The sequence below is a fragment of the Phyllostomus hastatus genome, unplaced genomic scaffold, assembly GCF_019186645.2.
Source record: "Phyllostomus hastatus isolate PE091 unplaced genomic scaffold, TTU_PhHast_1.1 phas_contig_152, whole genome shotgun sequence".
Taxonomy (NCBI): domain Eukaryota; kingdom Metazoa; phylum Chordata; class Mammalia; order Chiroptera; family Phyllostomidae; genus Phyllostomus; species Phyllostomus hastatus.
The window spans coordinates 15,673,843-15,694,397 of NW_025333622.1; the positions used below are offsets into that span (position 1 = coordinate 15,673,843).

Below are 20,555 nucleotides of genomic sequence, written 5' to 3' on the forward strand. Positions count from 1 at the left end.
CACGGAGCTGTCTCCAAGCCCAAGCTCCTGTGGAAGTATTCCCCATCCTCAGTCAGGGCAGTTGGAGAATCAGTTTACACCCTGACAGGCTTGTCAGGAAAATGGGGGCAAATCATTAACCCCCACCAACCACCCAACAACCATACCAGGCCATGGGGCAGGGACTACCTTTGTTGTACACGTTGGTGGGCAGCTGCACACTACTGAGGGACGTGTTCACCATCAGGTTGCTGAAGTGCGCATTGGACTCGAGGACAAACTCAGCCCCCAGCTCCACGTACTTGCCATTTGCATCCCTCTCATTGATCAGGACTGAGTTGTAATAGTCAAACTATGGTGGAGGGGAGTGGCCAGACAAAGACAGTGAAGACAGGGTCTCACCAAGTGAGCCAGAGAAATGCAAATGAAGCAATCAGAAGACTCAGATGGGAGAGACATCAGGCAGACTGACAGCTTCCACACAAGCTCCGTCTGTGGGGTATTCAGGCAATGACTCACAGGATTTGGGGCAAATACATGTCCAGATAATTAGAGCAGATGGTTGATTTGATTGTGTTTTCATGAAAATTGTCTAGATTATTGCTCAGTTCTCCACTTTATCATGTGTGGACACAACCAGAGATGGAGACAGAGACATCCGGCAGATTCCAGGAGAGACAAAGACAGAGGCAGCTTTGTCATCATCACCAGTTCCTTCAGTGCAGAAAGACTCAGAGTGACTCAGATGGTGGTGCCCTGAGAAGGGAGGCCTCTCTCTTTAAGAGTGGGGACTGGGTCCCCATGTCCCCTGAGGAACCAGCAGTATGCCCTCTGCTCTTACACAGTGTTGGATCTGCTTGGATTACCACCTCGGAGCCATAATCAGACTCTCTTCCCAACTTTCTCCATACCACATGGTTCAGACTTGAAGAGCACCCTCAGTGCCCACCTTCACCCCACCCCCACCATGTCTTGCCCATATCACAATAGTGCTGCCATGAATCTGGGTCTGTCCCTCCCCAGCTCAAAACCTTCAATACGTGCCTTTCAGGCTGAATAAAGGCCAGAGCCCTATCTTTACTACAGTCATGTTCTGCTTCACCATCCCTTAGACATACAGAGCTGACTGCTGGCAATTTCCTCAACCTTGTGTATTTATTATTTCTTCTCACCCAGCTTAGAAACCCCTTCTTCATGCCTTCAGCTGCTCAATCCCCCTCAGCCTGGGCCAGCCCAGAGGCCACCCTGTCTGAGAGACTTTCTGAGCTCCTCCTCTTCCTTTCTGCATTGTGGGAACACCTGACCACCTGTATGGGCATGTTATAGAGTTATAATGTGCCCACCTGACCACCTGTATAGGCCTCATGCTAGAGTTATTTGGTCTATGAGCTTCTCGACTTTATCTGGGCAGAGGCTAGCATGTTGCATTGGGTGATCAATGACTATAGAAAGGTGGATTGCCACTCTACATGCCCAGCCCCAGGGTTTGGTTGCTGTCTCACCTACCTGGCCCATAAATCCCTTGACAAAAGACTCTGGAGCATTTCAGAATCAAATTATTGTAGGTTCATACAAATCCTGAGCACATTAAAAGATAGTGCTGCCCCGCCTACTCTTCATATCCTGTACTCAGATGACACTGTCCATCACCAGGAGCTCTAGAATCAATAGCACTCACCACCAGAGATTCATTGAATTCATGGTTCAGGTCAGCCTCCTCGGCAGCCTCTACCAGATTCTGAGGGACAGGAACACAAAGGGGAGAATCAGTGGGCCAAAGGAAGCCAGGTGGTTCTCAAATTCCATTCCTAAAAACATACCCGAGAGAATTGAAAACAGGTACTCAAACGACAGCTTATGCATAAATGTTCACAGCAGCACTCTTCACACTAGCCAAAAGGTAACTGCATATTTCCCAGTGGAAGAAGCCAGTCTGAAAAGGCTACCTGCTACCTGATTCCAATCACATGACATTGTGGAAAAGGCAAAACTATAGAAAGAGTAAAACATCCCTGTTTGCCAGGTGTTAGTAGGGATGGAGGGATGAATAGGTGGAAAACAGGATTTTTAGGGCAGTGGAACTATTCCGTGTGATCCCTGATGGCTGATGGATGTCATTATGTGTGTGTCAAAACCCACAGAATGTACAACGCAAAGAGTGAACCCTACTGTAAACTATGGATTTTGGGTGATAAAGATGTGTCAATGTAGTTCATCTGTTAAACCAAGGTACCACTCTGGCAGGGGACGTTGATAGTTGGGGAAGTTGTGTGTTTGTAGGAGCAGGGGCTATGTAGGAACTCTCTGTACTTTCTTCACAATTTTTCTATGAACCTAAAACTGCTCTAAAAAGAATAAATTTAAGTGTGTGTGTGTGTGTGTGTGTGTGTGTGTGTGTATTTAAATACATTCTGGTCATGTTAAAGTGTGCAATCCAGTGGCATTAGGACCATTCACAATATCATACAACTATCACTATCTAATTCCTGAACTTTCATCACCCCCAAAGAGAACCCTGTACCTACTAAATAATTACTCACATTCCTCTCTCTCCCTGTCTCCTGGCAACACCGATCTGCTTTCTGTCAATGATTTTCCTAGTCTACATATTTCACATACATGGAATCATACAGTATGTGAGCTTTTGTATCTGGAGTCTTTCACTGAGCATAATGTTTTCAAGGTTCATCTGTGTTTTTACATGTGTCAGAACTGCATTCCTTTTCATGGCTGAATAATATTCCATTTTATAGATATCTCATATTTTGTTTATCCATTCATCAGTCGATGGACAGTTGGGTTGTTTCCACCTTTCAGCTGCTGAATATAAATATATACAATTTTTATTGTCAATTATACCTCAATAAATATGTGGAAAAAAGAGGAGAAGACCTGAGGTCCTATTCTGGTTTTGTCAGGGCCAAGCCACTAAGCCTCTCTGAATTTATAAATTGGGTGGGAGGGTCCTTAACTTCCCTATTCCCAACCCCCAGTTCCTAGGATGTGATGAAGAAATTCCACAGGGCCAAACCAGGACTCATATCAACAGTTTGGAGAAAAAGGAAGAAATAAATATTCAACCAGAACAGAATGAAGAAACAAGAATTCAAAACCATGAGGAGAGGCTTAGGAACCTCCAGGCCAACTTTAAGCATTCCAACATCAGAAGCATAGGGGTACCAGAGGGAGAAGAGAAAGAGCAAGAAACTGAAAACATATTTGAAAAAATAATGAAGGAAGACTTCCCTAATCTGGCAAAGGAAATAGACTTCCAGGAAGTCCAGGAAGCTCAGAGAGTCCCAAAGAAGTTGGACCCAAGGAGGAATACACCAAGGCACATCATAATTACATTACCCAAGATTAAAGAGAAGGAGAGACTCTTAAAAGCAGCAAGAGAAAAGGAGACAGTTACCTACAAAGGAGTTCCATAAGACTGGCAGCTGGTTTCTGAAAAGACCTTACAGTCAAGAAGGGGCTGGAAAGAAGTATTCCAAATCATGAAAGGCAGGCACCTACATCCAAGATGACTCTCTCCAGCAAAGCTAACACTTAGAATGGAAGGGCAGATCAAGTGCTTCTCAGATAAGGTCAAGTTAAAGGTCACCATCACCAAGCCCTTATTATATGAAATGTTCAAGGGACTTATGTAAGAAAAAGAAGATGATAAAAAAATATGAATAGTAAAATGACAACAGATTCACAACTATCAACAACCAAACCTAAAAAAACAAAAACAAATTCAGCAAATAAGTGGACCAGAAACAGATTCACAGAAATAGAGATCACATGGAGAGTTATCAGCAGAGAGGAATGGGGGGGGGGAATAATAGGAGAAAAGGTACAGAGAATAAGTAGCATAGATGGTAGGTAGAAAATGGACAAGGGGAGGTTAAGAATAGAATAGAAAATGGAGAAGCCAAAGAACTCATATGTATGACCCATGGGCATGAACTAAGGTGGAGGGGAATGCTGGTGGGAAGGGGGCTGCAGGGAGGAGGGAGATAAAAGGGAGAAAAAAATAGGGCAACTGTAATGCATAATCAATAAAACACACTTTTAAAAAAAGGAAATTCCACACGGCCAAGGTTATTTTAGTGCTACTTTGCAGTAAATTTCCCCATGGGCATTCCTATAGAAGGATCCATAGCTGTGGCTTCCCAGGGAACCCCCAGCAGGCAGCAGGGACTGGTGCTTGGAGAAGGTCTGCAGAGCAAGCGCTGGTTTGATTGGGTTTCCTAGGTTGAAGCTGTGGGAAAGATACAGCACAACTGGAGCTCCTGGGAGCCCAGAGCCAGGCCTCTGGGAGGGGGCCAGGACTGCTGTGCTCTGGTACCTCAAGGACCAGCCCCTGAAGTGTGTGTTCCTGCATTCCATTGTCTGTGCTCTGCCCAGGAAAGTGGTTTACACAGCATTGTAAACTGAAGGAGGTAGGCGGTACTGCTGTGCTATTTGTGTGGGAGCTCAGTGTCTCCCTGCTATGGCCCAGAATGGGCTCTCCAAGGCCCCTGGTATCTTCTCAGTGGTTCCTCATGCTAAGATCCCTTGCCCCTAAGCTTGAAAAAAAGAGGTTGCAAGTTGTGATAGGGGACTCAAGAGTTTGAAAATCTTAGTTTAAGGTAAATAGATAATAAGCTTAATAGGTAATGCATATGTTAAAGTTATTGTTTCAAGAACTGCAGATAAGGCCAACCACTCCAGAGAGAGACAGCTGACCTCTTAGAACACCACTAAAGATTACCGCCTGGGGAACAAGTGGAGGCATCTGGGCCATTGTGTTCCAGGGACAGACAGAGGACCATCTGCCTCTGGGAACAGCTAACTGCCCAGGGCGACAATACTGTAGTTTTTTTCTAAATCTAATTTTCTTTGAATTTCAAAACCCCTTACTGCACTTTGTTCTCTGTTATAAAAAGGCTGGCTTGGAAGAAAACATAACATGGTCTGTTAGGGTATGAACCCTCTGCCTTCTCAGATCACCAGCCATCTGAATAAAGTGCCCATACAGATTCAATCCCTGTCTCTGTTTATTGGGTTTGGTATGTGACAGGCAGCATGAATGCTGGTCTTCTGGTTTCAGTTATGTGGGAAGGGTGGCCCCAGCTTTTCCTCCCAAGATGGTCCTTTTGATGGGGGCCATGGGAGACAGGCAAGCAGGCTGGCCAGGCTTCAGCTTCCACTCCCCACACTTCCTACCCTTGGCACTGACCTCAGCTTCCTCTCCAACAGTTACTGCTCTCCTCTGGCTTCCAAAATGAAACTTTTGTGGGGACAATGTTGGTCTTAGATGGCCAGATTTCTGGCTGGGTGGAGAAGGAACTATGTCTTTCCAATCATCCAGGTCCCCATCATATCCCGGTCCCCATCATATCCCCATAGGCACTTCATGCCAAGGAAGTGACATGTTGTTTCAACTAGGCCAAGCCAGGCATGGTGGATATGCCATGATGGATCACCTGAGCAGGGTTCCCATCACTGTAAGCACCTACGCTCTCTGGGAAGCCCTCAGAGCACTTGGGTGTCATGAAGAGTGGGTCCATATGGCAGGAAGGGACAGGGTAGGGGGGTAAGTAGAAGAAAAAAAGGGGAGAGGAGGAGGGAGCTTTACTTTGTATGCTCTCCATATCTCTATACTCCCACCCACCCATGATCTATCCATCCACCACCCACCCACCCACCCATTCATTCAGCAGAGGACTCCTCAGCTCTCATTTTGACCTGCTCTTCCCCAGTCGCTGAATATAATTTCATGATGCAGGGTCCCTCCTGACACTGTAGGCTGATCCTATTGCATAGGACTCTGTTCTCTAAGGCAGAGCTCCAATCCCAACCCTCTCCTCTCCCCTTGCTTCCTGTTATTTCCTCCTTTACAAGGACCTTTTGGCTTATGGGGATTCAAGGCTGATGCTCATGAGGTAAGAAAAGGATGAGGTGGGTGAGAGGATGCAGGGTCATGACATCAGTGAGGGTCCTTTTGATGTGACAGGGGCTGGGGTGGGTCCCCCCACAGATCATAGGACCTGGAGCACCTTTACAGCCTCCACTTTCCTGCGTAGCATGGTCTCCATGTCCTCTGAGAACTTCCTCACCAGCTCCAGGCCATCCACCGCCTGGATCCTCAGACTGGGCTCCACATCCTTATATTTCTGTAAGAGGGAATGTGGGAGAGACGGGCACCTGTCATCTGGCACCAGGTTGTGTGGTACCTAATTACATGTGGCCTCCATCCTCTCAACTAGTGCATTCACACTATGGGGTCTTGTTTACTTAACTGGAGGCAAGGACAGGCCCTCACCTCCTCACCGAATATCCCCCACTAATGACTATAGCTGCCTCTTATCAAATGTCCTCTCTGTTTCAGGGGCTCTGGACACATTTGGTTAATATCCTGAGGAGAGAGTAGATTGGGACTCAGGTCAACAAACTTGACCAAGGTCACACAGCCAAGTCTCTGAGACTTCCCTGGGATGCTTATGTGGACTGTGATGCCTCCTTGAGCATCAGTTCATCTTTTCCCAGCACCCCATGATGTACATCGTGCCCACACCAAGCTCAGCATCGACAGGTATTGACGTCACCTGACAAACTGCCAGGGAGCCTGGGAGAGTTCAGAGAGCTGGCATCGAATTCAACTGTCCAGGCTGAGTGTGCGTATCACCAATGTCTAGTGACCCAGTTTGCCAACCTATTGGCCATGTGACCTTAGGCAAGTTACTTAGTTTCCTCATCTGCAAGATGTGACATTGGCATGGCTTTAGGGAATGTTCTAGAATGCATAGACTTAGAGAATGTTTTTACCCAAAACAGTCACATAATTTTGCTCTATCTTTCTCACCTGGGGTTAGAGGGCACAAATGAGAACACTGAATGAAACACTGCTTTGCAAAGTAGGAGTGTGGTGTGAATGGCAAGTTGGTCTGAGCTGTCTTTGTTACAGTGGCCTGTGGAGGCACAGGATAGGGGGCTCAGCCTGGCTCCTCCTAGTTTACTCAGTGAGCTGCAGGGAAGGGGATACAGGCTGGGGCTGCATGGTATTCGTGTGCAATCATAAAAGCTTGAGAGTTGCTTTTGGCATCATTTAAAAAATGAATTTGTGAGGAGAATTAAATCCTGAATATAAAGCTTTTAGCAAATGGTAATGATTGAGAATGGCAAGCTATTCTTAAAACTGGTCTGGGAGTTATAAATATCAGAGGAAAATCAGGTTGTTTATTATCTGGTAAGAGGACAGCTAGGTGTCAATCTGCACTAAAACAATTAACCTGTAAGGGTAGGGGCTGGTACATCGTCTTTTCCATTGGGCCCCATGTCCTACCCAGGAGCCAAGTACTGGCTCACAGCTCTGCTGGGGTCCATGTGGGCTCTGTAGCCCATAGGCCTGGCTGGAGCACCTGAGAACTGGATATATGGAAGCTCCCTCTGCAGAGGTCACAGACCAGCTTGCCTGCTTGTCCTGCCCAAGGAGCTCCTGCAGGACTTTCCTATGGCTGCCTGAAGCCCCTCTTACCCTTTCTCCTTCTCCCTGACCCCTTTCACAGGTGTCAGGTCTGCATCCCAGTCTGCTCACTCCTGCTTCCTCACCCTTCTGCACTGCACAGCTCCTCCCGCAATATCTCCTGTTTGTCCATTCCATCTTAACCTCTGTTTCCAGGGGTCTGAACTGACACCATGCCCTTGACTGCCCTACTGTCTTGTTTTGTGACTTGGGTAAATTGTTCCCCTCTGTGGGTCTCAGTTTCCCATATGAAAATTAGGGGAATGGATTAGTGATCTCTAAGTCCCCTCACAGCTTGGACATTTAGGGATTTGAAGTCTCTGCCCCTTTCTGTGGAAGGGCTCCCTGGCTGACTGCCCTCTGACACTGTGAGCTCCCTGGGAGGGGGCTACTGACCTTCTGCAGCAAGAGGGAGCCCGAGTATTTGGTCACAGTGTCATACAGGTCTCTGCCAAAGGTGTCTGCCCACAGCTTGACCCTGTGGAGCCATGAAGGTATATGTGTATATGCACATACATACACACACATAGAGACATACATATAGATATACATGCACATACAAAACAAGCATTTATATTCACAGACATCCTCTGATGTACACATGCATAAACACAGAGACAAACATGATACATAGAGGCTTGTACACTAACACGCATACACTCATCTACACATACAAACACATACACACTGACATACACCTAGAAAAACACACACAGAGAACTACTGCCCCTCTTGGCCAGATCAGGAGACTGCAGGGACCCACCAGGGACTCAGCAACTGCACTGAGTGTGCTGAATAGCCTTGGCTGGGTCTCCCACTGAGGGGTGGGGAGCAGGGGCTGACGAGCTAGACCAAACCCTGACTGCACGCACCTGAAGGCTGTGGTCTATGGTTGGAGAATGGAGAACAGAGGAGGGGAAGGGGCTGTACCCTGGGGAAAGGCCCAGGGCAGGGCAGAGAGGACCCTGAGGACAGACACAGGACCTGCCTGGGCACAGCAGCAGCTTCTCAGTGAGTCCTTCCCTCTCTAGTGTTCCCTGCTCAAGGTCATTGTAGCTGCTGCATCATCTGTTGAAACCTCAGAGAGAGCATGAAGCACAGAAGCAGAGGAAAAGACTCTGAGCTGCTTCTGCTTCTGCTGAGGGCAGGCCAGGCAGTGAGGGCATGAGAGGCAGCCTAGGGAGAAGCCCTGATCTCTTGTCTGTCCCCAGAAGGACATCAAAATCTCACCATCTGGACAGGCTGGTGGGGGTAGGCACAGGCTGTGTCTGAGCCTCTCCAGATGGAGCAAAGGGGGTTTGCCCACATGATCATCTCGAGATCAGCATTTATTCAGTCACTCAACCAGTATCTGTTAACATCCTAATGCTCAGCCCTGCACATAGTCCTGGAACCACATCTCAGTCCTCACCTTTGTAAAACCTTCCATTAGAGGGCCGTCCTTTCATATACAGATAAAGTAATAGGCGTTTGAAGGGACACCCGTGTTTAGTGTGACGAATAGATTTGGAAGAGCTTGAGGGAGACAAACATGACTTCTAGGTTTCTAGTTTAGGTGGTTGAGCTGATAGTGGTATTATTAAATAAAATTAAGAATATCATGGAAGCAAGTTGGGGAGGGTGGAAGGTGATGAGTGTAGTTTGGGACATGTAGAATGTGAGGTTTCTGTTGCAGGGCTATGTTGTAGAGTGATATTCTATGTTGTATGTTGGGCAGGTTGTGTGTTGTCCAACTCTAGAAAGCACCAATCACTCTGTATCTTGAAAGACACAAACTTGAATTTAAAGCCTTTCATGATGTTCAGGAAGAGCTGTCCATAGGCAATGGATACATGAATCTAATAGGTAGACACAGGGCTAAGAGTCATTAGTATGGTGGTGGCAGTGGAAATTCTGAGCAGATGGGCTCGCTCCAGGACTGAGTGTGTAGCATAAGAAGGTCTGAGTGGACGACAAGCCCTGGAGAACACCAACAATCTCAGGGGCAGGCAGAGGGAAAGGGACACTTAAGAAAGAGAGGTAATAGATGCCCAAGGAGACCCAGGAGAGCAGTGTTGTGGAAGTGGAGGCATTGGGACTCCAGGGAAAGGGAGAGGCTAGTGTCTGAAACAAAGGTCCAGGGAAATAAGTGCAGAAATGCCTACTGGATTGGGCAATGAGGGTCTTTGAGACTGGGGTGGGGACAGATTTGGGAGGGCAGTAGAAGCCAAGGCAGGCATTGGAGGCGGAGGGCTGAGTGCCAGGATGGAGTAGTTTCACAGGAGAGAAATGTGGGGTCTTTAGGGTGGAAAAGACTGAGAAGGATCCAGTGGGAAGGAGGAGGCGGAGCAAGGTTCTGCGTGGAGACCCGGCTCCAAGGGAGTGGGCAGGTGCAGACATGGGTGTGTCTGGGGCCCTCAATCTCAGTGACTCTGGAGGTTTCTGTGCCACTGGTCCACCAAAGTTCTCCTCAATCAAGACCTGGATTCCAGCCATCCTGGAGTTTGCCTTCTACTATTAGTTGGTGTATATTCTAGGGATGAGAATTATTCTCAATGGCCCCCTCAACAACAGATAGTTTTACAGGCTGCTCTGGGTATAACAGTGGCACACAGGCCAGGCTGACTTGAGTTCAAATTGCAGCACTTCCATTTACTGGCTACATGAACCTGGGAAGTTGCCTCAACTCCATAGTTGCAGAATAGGAACACTGTTACCTACCTCACTGAACGGCTGTGTGAACTAAGTGTGTCTTTGTAAAGATGAAAACAGCACTGCTCAAATCTACTGATCAACAAAGCTCAACAAAGTGTGTTGAGCTCAACATTATGTGTTGCTCTGGTGCCCCATCCCCTCTTCTGTTAACACATGAGGTTGACAGCTGGCTCTGATAGCCTGACTCTCATGCTGTACTTGAATGGCTGGACTTAGATATGAACTAAGCAGGTAACCTCCTTTATTTAGGCTAGAGCACTTTGTTTCCCACTTTATTGGAAATTTCTTAATGGAACCACCAGAGCCAAGGACTAAAAACAGATACTCCCAGAGGGGTTGCACAGTAATTTAAATTTACACCACATGTAAATGACTAATACCTGGCCTTCATGACAGGGTGTAGAACCAGGGCCTGGAAGGAGGCAGAAAGGCATAGAAAGGGCATATTGAAGCCACTGAAGTCCAGTTTGACCTGGTCCCTGGTTGCATGAGCCATTTTGTTGATTTAAACTACTGTACCCTTTCAGAATGTTAAAATGAATTTTCTAACAATCCTTGGGGAGCTGCAAGGATCCTTTCGAGCCAACACCGCTCCCACTCCCAGTCACCTCATGTCAGCGATTATCTGGGAAGGAACATCGCCCTGCCTGTACTCGAGATGCTGCTTGCCTTCCCGGTGAGGACAGTAAGCGGATGATCAGGTCTGCTTAAAACCATCAGGTGTTTGGGGAGGGGCAGGTGGAGCTCCCCATTGGAAGAGAGGAGGGTGAAGAACAGGTCTTTGGAGCAAAAAAAGGAGAGTGGGTCATCTAAGTGCCTGGGGAGAGCCCGGAGGTAGATCAAAGGTGGGCAGGGCAGAGGATTGAGGTCTGCCTGGAGGAAGGAAAGGAGGAAAGGAGGAAAGGGTTTTATGGGGTGGGGGCTGAATTGGATGCTTACGTTTCCAGAGGAATCTTGGTCTGCCCTGACCTGGGGGACAGGGCAGTGCTGGACAGAAGCAGACTCAGGATGACTGCAGTCTTCCACGGGGAGAGCCCCAGGCCCCAGGGCATCCTGCTGTAGGGGCAGCTGGGGTCTGGGGACAACCTGGGAGGTCCAGGCATGCTGCTCCTGCTGAGATCAGGGTAGGTGGGGAGGAGACAGCAGCCTCAGACCATGGGCTCTGTCTGCCTGTTATTCAGACCCTTGGGATGCCCCCAAGCCTTCTGTTTTTCGAGTCCTAGCAAACCTGGGGTTCCTGGTTTGTAGTCCGGTCTTGGCTGTAATGCCTGGTGAGAGAAGGGGCTTTTTCTTTTCCCCGCAGATAACAGAGGAGACACCTTACCTGCCTAGCAGGCTTCCAGGAGAGGGGCTGACTGTGGCAGGGGAGGCTGTGACAAAATGAACCCGTTAATCCACTGGCCTCTCCTCTAATCCCCCAGCTGACAGCAGGAAAGAGGGGGTGGCAGGAGGGACCTCAGCAGGATTACTCTGATTTCAGAAGACAGGGCTTGCCCAGTGCAGGGTCAGAGTATACTTTCCCGCTTTAAAGAGGCAGTCCTTGTGTACCCAAAGGGAGGATACTGTGACACTAGCCTAGGATATCAGCTGATGTTTGCCCAGAGCTCCAACCTACCAAGAGCTACAACAGATCCTCTCCTTAAACCTGTGAGTGACCCTGGAATGTTCCTATCATCCAGTCCTGTTTTCAGGGGCTCTTGAAGCACAGGAAAGATTGGGGACAGAATTGAGAGTCTACTTCTGGCTGATGTCTCCAATGCTGACTTTGGCCATGTCAACATCCTAGGGACTCCCCAAACCCCACATTGTACCTGCTCCTGGTTCTGGTCTAGGGGCACATTTGCCAGAAAGCCAACGATGCTTCAGGGTCCTTCCCTCTCAGCAACATGTTCCTAATATATACAAAAGGAAGATTGACCACTACTGGTTAAGACCGCTGTCTCTTTCCATTCCAGCTCTTCTCTGTCTGATTTCACCTCAGTTGGATGATGTGTAGTGGCTGTGCACATTTTGAGGATCCAACTAAGAGAAAGATGAGCTGGGGAAGCATTTAATTAGGGCTTAGTGGGATTTACTTAGGTAGCTCAGTTACTTCCTTGTATAGCCAAGTTATCTCCAGTCATCCTGGTGTAGAAACACTCTTATCACCCACAGTGCTGACACCCCTGCATTAGGACACTCAGGTGCAGCAGTTCATTACCCATATGAACATCCTACAGCGGCCCCCACTGGAAGTACATGGGAGGGGAGGAAAAATAAGGTTTGAAATACCCTAAGCCAGAAGCTAGTCTGGTAGAGTCTTCCAGAGATCCAACAAATGAAATTGCCCATAGAGCACTTGGTTGTCTGGCCAAATCAAGGTCTGGCCAAAACAGTTCTCTTCTGTTAGGAAAGCAGTTGATATTGAATGAGGGTAATTATGAACAGGCCATACATTGTCTTCTCTTCCCATGGAAATTACACAAAATGGAATTTGATCAAAATTCTTGCGTTTGTGCGTCAAAATTGGTGATAATACTACACGAGCACTGGATGTGATGTCACAGTTTATTCATTCCATGTCTCAGAGTGCTTCTTAATCTATGTGATACATCTCATCCTGACAAAATCTGCTGGTTCCAGCAAAATGGCACACAAAATTGCCACCAACGCAGAGAAATGTCTGAAGAAGCAAGTGTTCCAGTGACAGAACTCCTACACATACTCATCAGGGAGTCAATGTTGTAGAATCAGAGGCATCTGGTTACACAATTATGTGGCTCAATACAACATGGCAGCGATGTTTAAGTGTATTTGAGTTGTTCCTATGAATGCCTTTATTTCAGATGCATTTTGCATATTTTTCAAGATTATAAATCATACCAAATTTAGGAAAAGTACTACGGAGGTATGTGGAGCAATTAATGAAAAAAAATTGTAATTTTTCTAGGTGTTGTGATTCTTGTGGTATTCATCAACTTCTTAACATTTTGGGGGGATGATTTTTTTATTATAAATAAATATTCAATATTACATCTATTTTTGTATTTGTAATTTGTATTCTTTTTCTTTTATAGATGACCACCTCCAGGTCGAGCGCCTCCCAACCCCCCAGAACCTGGCCCTGTGCCTCACTGTAGCACCTGCTCACCAGAGCCACTGAGTCACCCTGATGTGCTGAGCATGGGAGCACCTAAGAAAGCTCTTTCCCCGCTCATCATACTTATTTCCCAGTCACAGTGGTGGCCTAAGTCCCACCCAGCCCCTTAACTGCTTGGGAAGCCCTCATAGCACTTGTAAAGAAAAATACTGATATTATAATAGTGAGTAAAGTAATATATGTCTTTTCAAAGATTGTTAAAGAACAAAAATTTAATCAAGTAAATTTGAAGATCTAATTGCTTTTATTAAGTGATTCATGAGTTGGGTAGCATCCTATTTCTGAGGAGTTGGACAAAATGGAAGGTTTTTCTAGGCAGACTCTGGGTGGGACAAGAAAGTTATTAGTAGAAGAAAAGAAAGGATTGTTTCTTCAGGCAAGGTTAACTCCCTTCAGGGGAAGGCAGGGGTCTTATCGGGCAGACTGCCTCAGTCTCCTTTGGGGATGGACAGGGCCCATGTGGTGACAGACTATCTCATCAACATAGGCCAGAAAAATCAGGCCTAAAATTACATTCCTGGATAAGGTTGAAACCACACTTAGGTCAGGTAGTAAGTTGAAGTTCAGTGTCATGGCTTTAGCACAAGTGACTCCATTTGGGGCCTGTGGTTTTCTCTTGAACAACACTTACTAAGGTATTACACTTTACAAGTGTGCCCAAACCAGTTTTACAGAGAAAAATACCTTTCTATGTATTTTATATATATAATGTTTTATATATATAAATACAATGCTATATATGCATGCATTGTCAGCCTGGCTAATTATAGCATCTTAAGACAGTAGCCCCTCGTACTACTGCAAACTGTGAAACACTAGGACTGTGGCAGGAGTCAGGGAGGAGATGGATTGGGGGGGGACTTTAGAGCTTAATACCTTCAGAAAAGGAATTTCATAGCAGAAATCAAATGAAGAGTGGGAACAGAGCCCAGAGCTAAGGGAGTTATCAATTGTTAAGAGAGACTTTTGAAATTCAACACTGATGGCTCATCACTTAGTCTAGGCCAGGATGGTATCGCATTCCTGCCAGATAGGAGTGAGTCTGTGTTGTGACTTTTATTTTTAAGGGCTTCGAAAGAAACGGTATTCCAACTTTCTCTTGGTCAGTGTTTCATCTCAAATCCCTCAAGTGTAATCTAACCTGACCCATGTTCCTAGGGTATCTTCTATGTGTCCATCTCTCACCAGCCACTGGGGATGCGATGCCTACAGCTGGAATGGAGATTGGATATGATGCTTCAGGTAAATACTCAAGGTCTGTCCAGGGGGCTTACTTCAAAAAAACAAAACAAAACAAAACAAAAACCACTCAGCTAAAGCAAGCTAAGTGCTGTGATGCAGAGGAAAGGATTTGGCAGCACAGTGGAGGGGACAATTATTTATTCCCTTAGGGGGAAAAGGGGAAGAACATTTCAGGGAAGGCTTCACAGTGAAAGAGACATTTGAATTAAGCTTTAAATAATGAATAGGAGTTCAGCAAATGAAGACTATTGAAGGGATAATTATAAGGAACAGATGGTACGAGGAACAAAAGTAGGAAACTCCAGGCATGTTATAGTGTACATACCTTTTGTGGAATGCTGAGAATATCAGTGTCTTTTACTGCATCCTAAGCTATACTTAGTGGCTTAAAATAAAAGCAATTATTTAGTAGTTGATGAGCATGTATTTTGGGCAGGGCCCAGGAGGCAAGTCTCCTCTCCATTCCAGGCAGTGGCAGCAGGGGCCACCGGAGGACCCTCTCCCAAGATGGTTTGTTTACTTACAGGGCCTGTAGGCTGGTGCTGGCTGTGGGCTGGGACCTTGCTGGACTGAGGCTGAGAGACTCTACTATCCTCTACCGGGCTTCTTGGGCTTCCTCGCAGCATGGTCCCAGCATGGTCCCAGCATGGTCCCAGCATGGGAGGTAGCTGGCCTCCCAGAGTTAGAATCCCAAGAGAATAAAGAGGAAACTAGTGCCTTTTATGATCTGCCTAGAAGTCACAGAGCATCACCTTGGCTATACTTCACTGATTAGCCAGGCTCCAATTTGGCCTGGACTCAAAAGGAGGAGGCACAGACCCTTCCTCTCAATGGGAGAAGTGTCAGAATTTGCAGACATGTTTAAAAACTGTCACAGTGAAGGTCGCAGGGCTGGGGATAAGGGAAGATGGTGATGGTGGGAGGGCTGGGGTAAGGGGAACGAGAAGGGAGCTGCAGGAAACAGAGCTGGAGGAAACTTAGGTAATACCTAGATGATAAAGGAATATATCAGTTTTTTCTAAACTCTAACTTGAGTATCACCTACTGCAATTCTACATCCATTGAAAAGTAGTGATTTATGAGTGTGCCAGTACAGGGGATGGAGAATGAGGAAAAAGGAACAGATGTAAAAGATATAAAAAATGTCCGGTATCTAAGCTAAACTCCTTCATGCACAGACTACAAAGTCATATCCTTTCCATTGCTCAGTGAGTTTGGTCAGTGAGAATGTCCCCCAGTGCTACCATTCAGGGAAAAGCTCAGTGGGAAGTATGTGGGTATCTTCCTCTTGCCCTCTCCCTTCTCCTGGTACCCCTCTCTCCCTCCCCACCCCTCATCCTCCCCTTCTGCCTGCCTCCTTCCTCTGGTCCCCCTTCCACCTTCCCCTTCCCCAGCTCCCTGCTGCTGCCCTCTCCTCCCCCCCTTGTCCTGCTCCCTCCTCATGGCCTCTCTTTTACTCCAGAGCCTTTGCTCTGTTTCTGGGTGACTCTCCACATGGACTGTGCCCACTAGCTCCTCCAGAGCTAGGCTGGAGCACATTCATCTCTGAGCTCTCCCTGCCTGGGCAACAGCAGGACAGACAAAGGGAATGAATCAGATCTCTAGGCTTAATTCTACACCAAAGTATAAGCCAGTTTTCCTCACTACTCCATGTTGTTTCCTTCGGTCATGGCACGAAAATGTATGAGTGTGCACAACCATGTATTTGAGGCAGTGTGCCCAGGTCTAGTTTTCCATTGGTCATCCAATACCTCCCCCACCTGCTTCAGGGGATAATGAAGATCAAATGGAGCAATGTAGGTATGTTTTGTTGACAAAATATAAAATATTATGGAAGGAATTGTATAAACTTTTTCTCAAAAGAAATTTTTATAGAAGCCAAAGAAAGCTATTTTAGTCAATGGCAACTCTCTCTAGTTGCTCAGGCCCAAACCCTTGGAGTCAGTTGCGCCTCCTCATCCTCAGGCCTGCTGCATCCGGGCCATCAGCAAGTCCACCAGCTCAGACTTACAAATATGCCCAGATCTAACCATTCCTCCCCAAACCACTGCCACGCCTCTGGCTGAGATACCAGGGTTTATTCCCTGGACTATGGCAATATCCTTCCTATTGCTTATTCTGGATGTCTTCTGTTTGCTGCACCAGAGCTAGGCTCTGCTTCTGCCCCCTGCTCCATGCCCTTGGAGTCTCATTTGCCCTGATCGCCTCTGCCAAATCCTGTTTCCCGTGGCTTCTGTTGAACTGAGCCAACAGTGAGTCCTGGCAGGAGCCTGGAAAGAAAGCAAGATCACCTCAGGCCGGTGTCATCCCTCAACCAGCATCATTGCTCATCTTCAGGTGGTTGCCTTTCCCTGTGGCAGTCAGGGTTCCACAGAGAAACAGAATCAATAGGATGTATATGTGGAGAGAAAGAGATTTATTACAAGGAATTGGGTCATGTGGCTTTGGAGGCTGATAAATCTCAGGCTCTGTATCCAGGAAGCTGGAGACTCAGGAGATCATTTGGTATGGTTGCAGTTGAGTCGAAAGGCTTGAGAACCAGGAGAGGTGATGGTGTAGTTTCAGTCAATGGTGGCAGGCTTCAGACCCAGGAAGAGCTTCATTGTTTTGGTTCCAGTCCAAAGGCAGGAAAACCTGATGTCCCAGCTTGAACACTGTCAGGTGAGAGGAGTTCTCTCTTATTCTATTCAGGGCCTCAACTGATTGGGCGAGGCCCACCCACATTAGGGAGGACAATCCGCTTTACTCGTGTGAATAGATTTAAATGTTAATATCATTCAGAAACATCCTCACCAACATGCCCAGAATAACTTTTGGGCACCATGAACCAGTCAAGTTGACAAAGAAAATTAACCATCACGTGGCCTTAGACTTCAGTAGCAACTGCTTCCTTTCCTGACTTAGAAGAAGGTAATAGTTCAGCTGCTCCTAAGCCCTGCATTAGGTTACATTACCCTTGTGTTTCCTCTCCATCCATACAGCTGAAAAGAAACTTCTCTTCAGTTATCCCATTATGAGTATCCTGCTTATTTCCTGCCTGGCCTGGCCTCTCACAGCTGGTCTCCCTGCCTCTGCTCCTGCCCCTCTTCAGTCCATCCTTAACACAGCATAGAGCTCCTCTGAAACTGTCAGTCAGCATGCCACTCCTCTGCTCAGACAGCCAGTGGCTGCCCACCTTATTTAGAGTAAAAGCCAAAGTTTTTACCACAGCCTGCAAAGCTCAGTGCAATCTGGGCCCAGCTCCTCCCTTGCCTGCCTTCTGCTCAGGGACCCCCACCCCCATGGTTCCTGTTGCTCCTTGAGCACACCATACCAGCTCCCACCTTAGGGCCTTTGAGCTGCTGGTCTCCTCTGTGGTTCTGCCTGCCCTGATGTCCCTGGGGAGCCCACTCCTTCATTTCTACCAGGTCTCTGTCAATTAGGGTCCCTGGAAGGAAGAGATGGTACAGTTGAATTGGGTGACTTGAGAAAAGTTTAATAAATGGACTATTTACAGAGGTATCAGCAGGGTATACTGTGCAGTATCCTGGGCTGGAAATAACTAGTCAGTCCCTGGGCCTGAGGGGACAAGGGGAAGGAAAAGTCACTGAAAGCTGGAGGGAGAGGAAGCTATACAGAAAGAGCTGTCCCACAGGAATGGTGGCCTCGGGGAGCAGCCAGACAGTGGCCTCCCCACCCAGAGTGGGCTGGAGGATTAAGTGTGCCCACACCTCCTCCTTTCTCTGCTCTCCTGCTGGAGCTCACATCTGTTCAAGCCAAGAAAGCCTGAGAAGAGCCCAGGGAGGAGCTGCCCAGGGAGGAGCTGCCCAGGGGTACTCTCGAGGCCAAGGGGTAGAGACTAATGGATGAACAGATGGAAGACATCCAGCATGAGATCTTCACTCAGAAAGTCACCTTCTACGTGAAAATGGTCTGGAATTAGACAGTGGCAGCATACAACTCTGTGGATGTACTGAAAACCACTGAATTGTACACTTCAGTGTAGAAAACTTTATGGTATGTAACTTACATTTTTATGTTTTAAAAATGCTTTTTGAGCATCACCTTTACAATGATGAAGGCTTCCTTGGCTGTTGGGTCTAAAATTTTTCCTGCTCCCAGTGTTTCATAACCCTCTTCCCGGCATCTTTTTTCTTTCTTAGTGGTTGCTATCAAATACACCACACACAGTATTTTCTTTATGTTATGTGTTTATGTCCCGTCCCCTCCATTTGAGTGTAACTTCTCTGAGGACAGGGACTGTGATCTGATTTGTTCCCTGCTGTATTCCTACCACCTCCTAAAACAGTGCCTAGCACAAGCAGATGAATACTTGTGGAATGAATGACTAGTTGAAAGAGGAGTTACTCTGGTTGGAGGTGAGGGTGAGGGGCTCAGGCCAACTCCTACCTGTTCCCCATTCCCCCAGGGCCTGTGGACAGGTCTCCTAGGGCTCTGCAATCCATCTGAAAACCACCACCACTGCATGGCTAATCCAAAGGCATTCGTTTCTCCTTCACTTTGCAAATGTGTCTCAAGTGGTCATTTCACCTTCAGATTACACACAGGACATTAAAAAGGGCACCTACAATACTTGCACACCATATTCATAGCAGCACAATCACAATAATGAAAAGCTGGAAGCAACCCAGCTCTTCATGGAGGAACAGTTGAATGGATAAGCAGAATGTGGTTTATCCATACAATGGAATATGGTTCAGCCTTAAAAAAGGGAAATACTGACACATGCTACAATGCAGGTAAACCTTGAGGACATGAAGAAATAAGCCAGTTACAAAAGGACAAATACAGCATGATTCTACTTCTGTAAGGTACCTAGAATAGTCAAATTCACAGAGACAGAGAGTGGAATGGTGGTTGCCAGGGGTTGGGGGAGTTAGGGTTTAAGGGAGACGGAGTTTCAGTTTGGGAAGATGAAAGAGTTGTAGCAACTGATTGCACTCTGGTTGGAGAGTTGCACATTGGTTGCACAGCAATGTGAGTGTATTTTATACTCAGAAAATGAACTATACACTTAGGAATGGTTAAATGGTCAATTTTGTGGGGTTTTTAAAACACAATCTTTTAAAAAAGTAAAAAAAGGTGGGGGCACCCTGGGCAGGGCCAGGAGCTTGGACCCCTGCTCTGCCTCTGAGGTAGCTTCTCATTTTTAAAACTTCTATTGGTACACAATGCCAGTTCTGACTGGATTCTAGAGCTTTGAAAGGGAGTAAGGGTTTAGATTCCTAATGTCCTTAATAGTGGTTTGTACAAGTTTTACCCTTGTCCAAGGGGACAGGAATAAGGGGAGAGGAAGGAAGAAATGAAGCCACTGAGCAAAATGCTATGGTTTCACTCACATACACCTCCTCCAACCCCATGCACAGGCCCTCCCTGCACACCACAGAGAAATATAGCTCAGATGCAGGTGACAGCTAAGCATCAGCCAAGTGTCAAACTAGATTTACTGTTGCAGGTGCTGGAGGGACATCAGGCCCCGGACTGATGCCTTCTGCCTGGAGTCTGAGGCATGTCAAAGCCCCAGGCAAGAGGACACCAAGCTAATTAGAGGCTGGTCAGGCAGGCAGTTGGCTGCCCAGAGAGGGCCCCTGGGGACCTGTTGGGTCTATAAATATCTTGAAGGTAACTTGTTAGAGGAAGTGTGTGTGTGTGTGTGTGTGTGTGTGTGTGTGTGTTTGGATAGGGGAAGGAAAGGGAGTGTGTGGAGATGGGGCAGGAAGAAATGAGAAGAGGAGGGCTCCAAGGGGGTTAGGAGCTGAGAAAGGACTTGGGGGTAAAGGAGTTGGCGCATTTCCGTAGCTGTCTGCATCTCTCTCCAGTTCACAGTCCAGGAAGAGTGTGGAGAAGCCTCAAGAGGGAATTCAAGCTTCAAGGAACTGGCTTTGAGACAGAGTACCAGAGGAAGTCCCTGCTGACAGGTACCAACTACAAGCCAGTAATTCCCCATTTAACTAGTAAGTGCGCCAGGATCATGTGCTCCCAGCCCTAGGACCCCCACCCCCACACACA

The 20,555-nt window shown here is 47.1% G+C and overlaps 1 protein-coding gene across 10 annotated transcripts in view; it reads right to left on the reverse strand.

Annotated features, from left to right (window-relative positions):
* CACNA2D4 (calcium voltage-gated channel auxiliary subunit alpha2delta 4) overlaps window positions 1-11,525 on the reverse strand; it is a 126,136-nt gene extending 114,611 nt beyond the window's left edge. For 7 of the 10 annotated variants that reach the window (XM_045830605.1, XM_045830604.1, XM_045830603.1 and 4 more), the window contains exons 1-5: window positions 11,105-11,520; window positions 7,868-7,949; window positions 6,006-6,122; window positions 1,658-1,717; window positions 169-331 (exon numbers count right to left, since the gene is read on the reverse strand). In XM_045830605.1, the coding sequence (XP_045686561.1) occupies window positions 169-331; window positions 1,658-1,717; window positions 6,006-6,122; window positions 7,868-7,949; window positions 11,105-11,268 (586 nt within the window). In that variant the 5' untranslated portion in view covers window positions 11,269-11,520. Of the gene's footprint in view, window positions 1-168; window positions 332-1,657; window positions 1,718-6,005; window positions 6,123-7,867; window positions 7,950-11,104 lie in introns of all 10 variants that reach the window. The other 3 variants (XM_045830600.1, XM_045830602.1, XM_045830601.1) reach the window with 3 other exon arrangements.
* Between the last annotated feature and the right edge of the window lie 9,030 nt (window positions 11,526-20,555).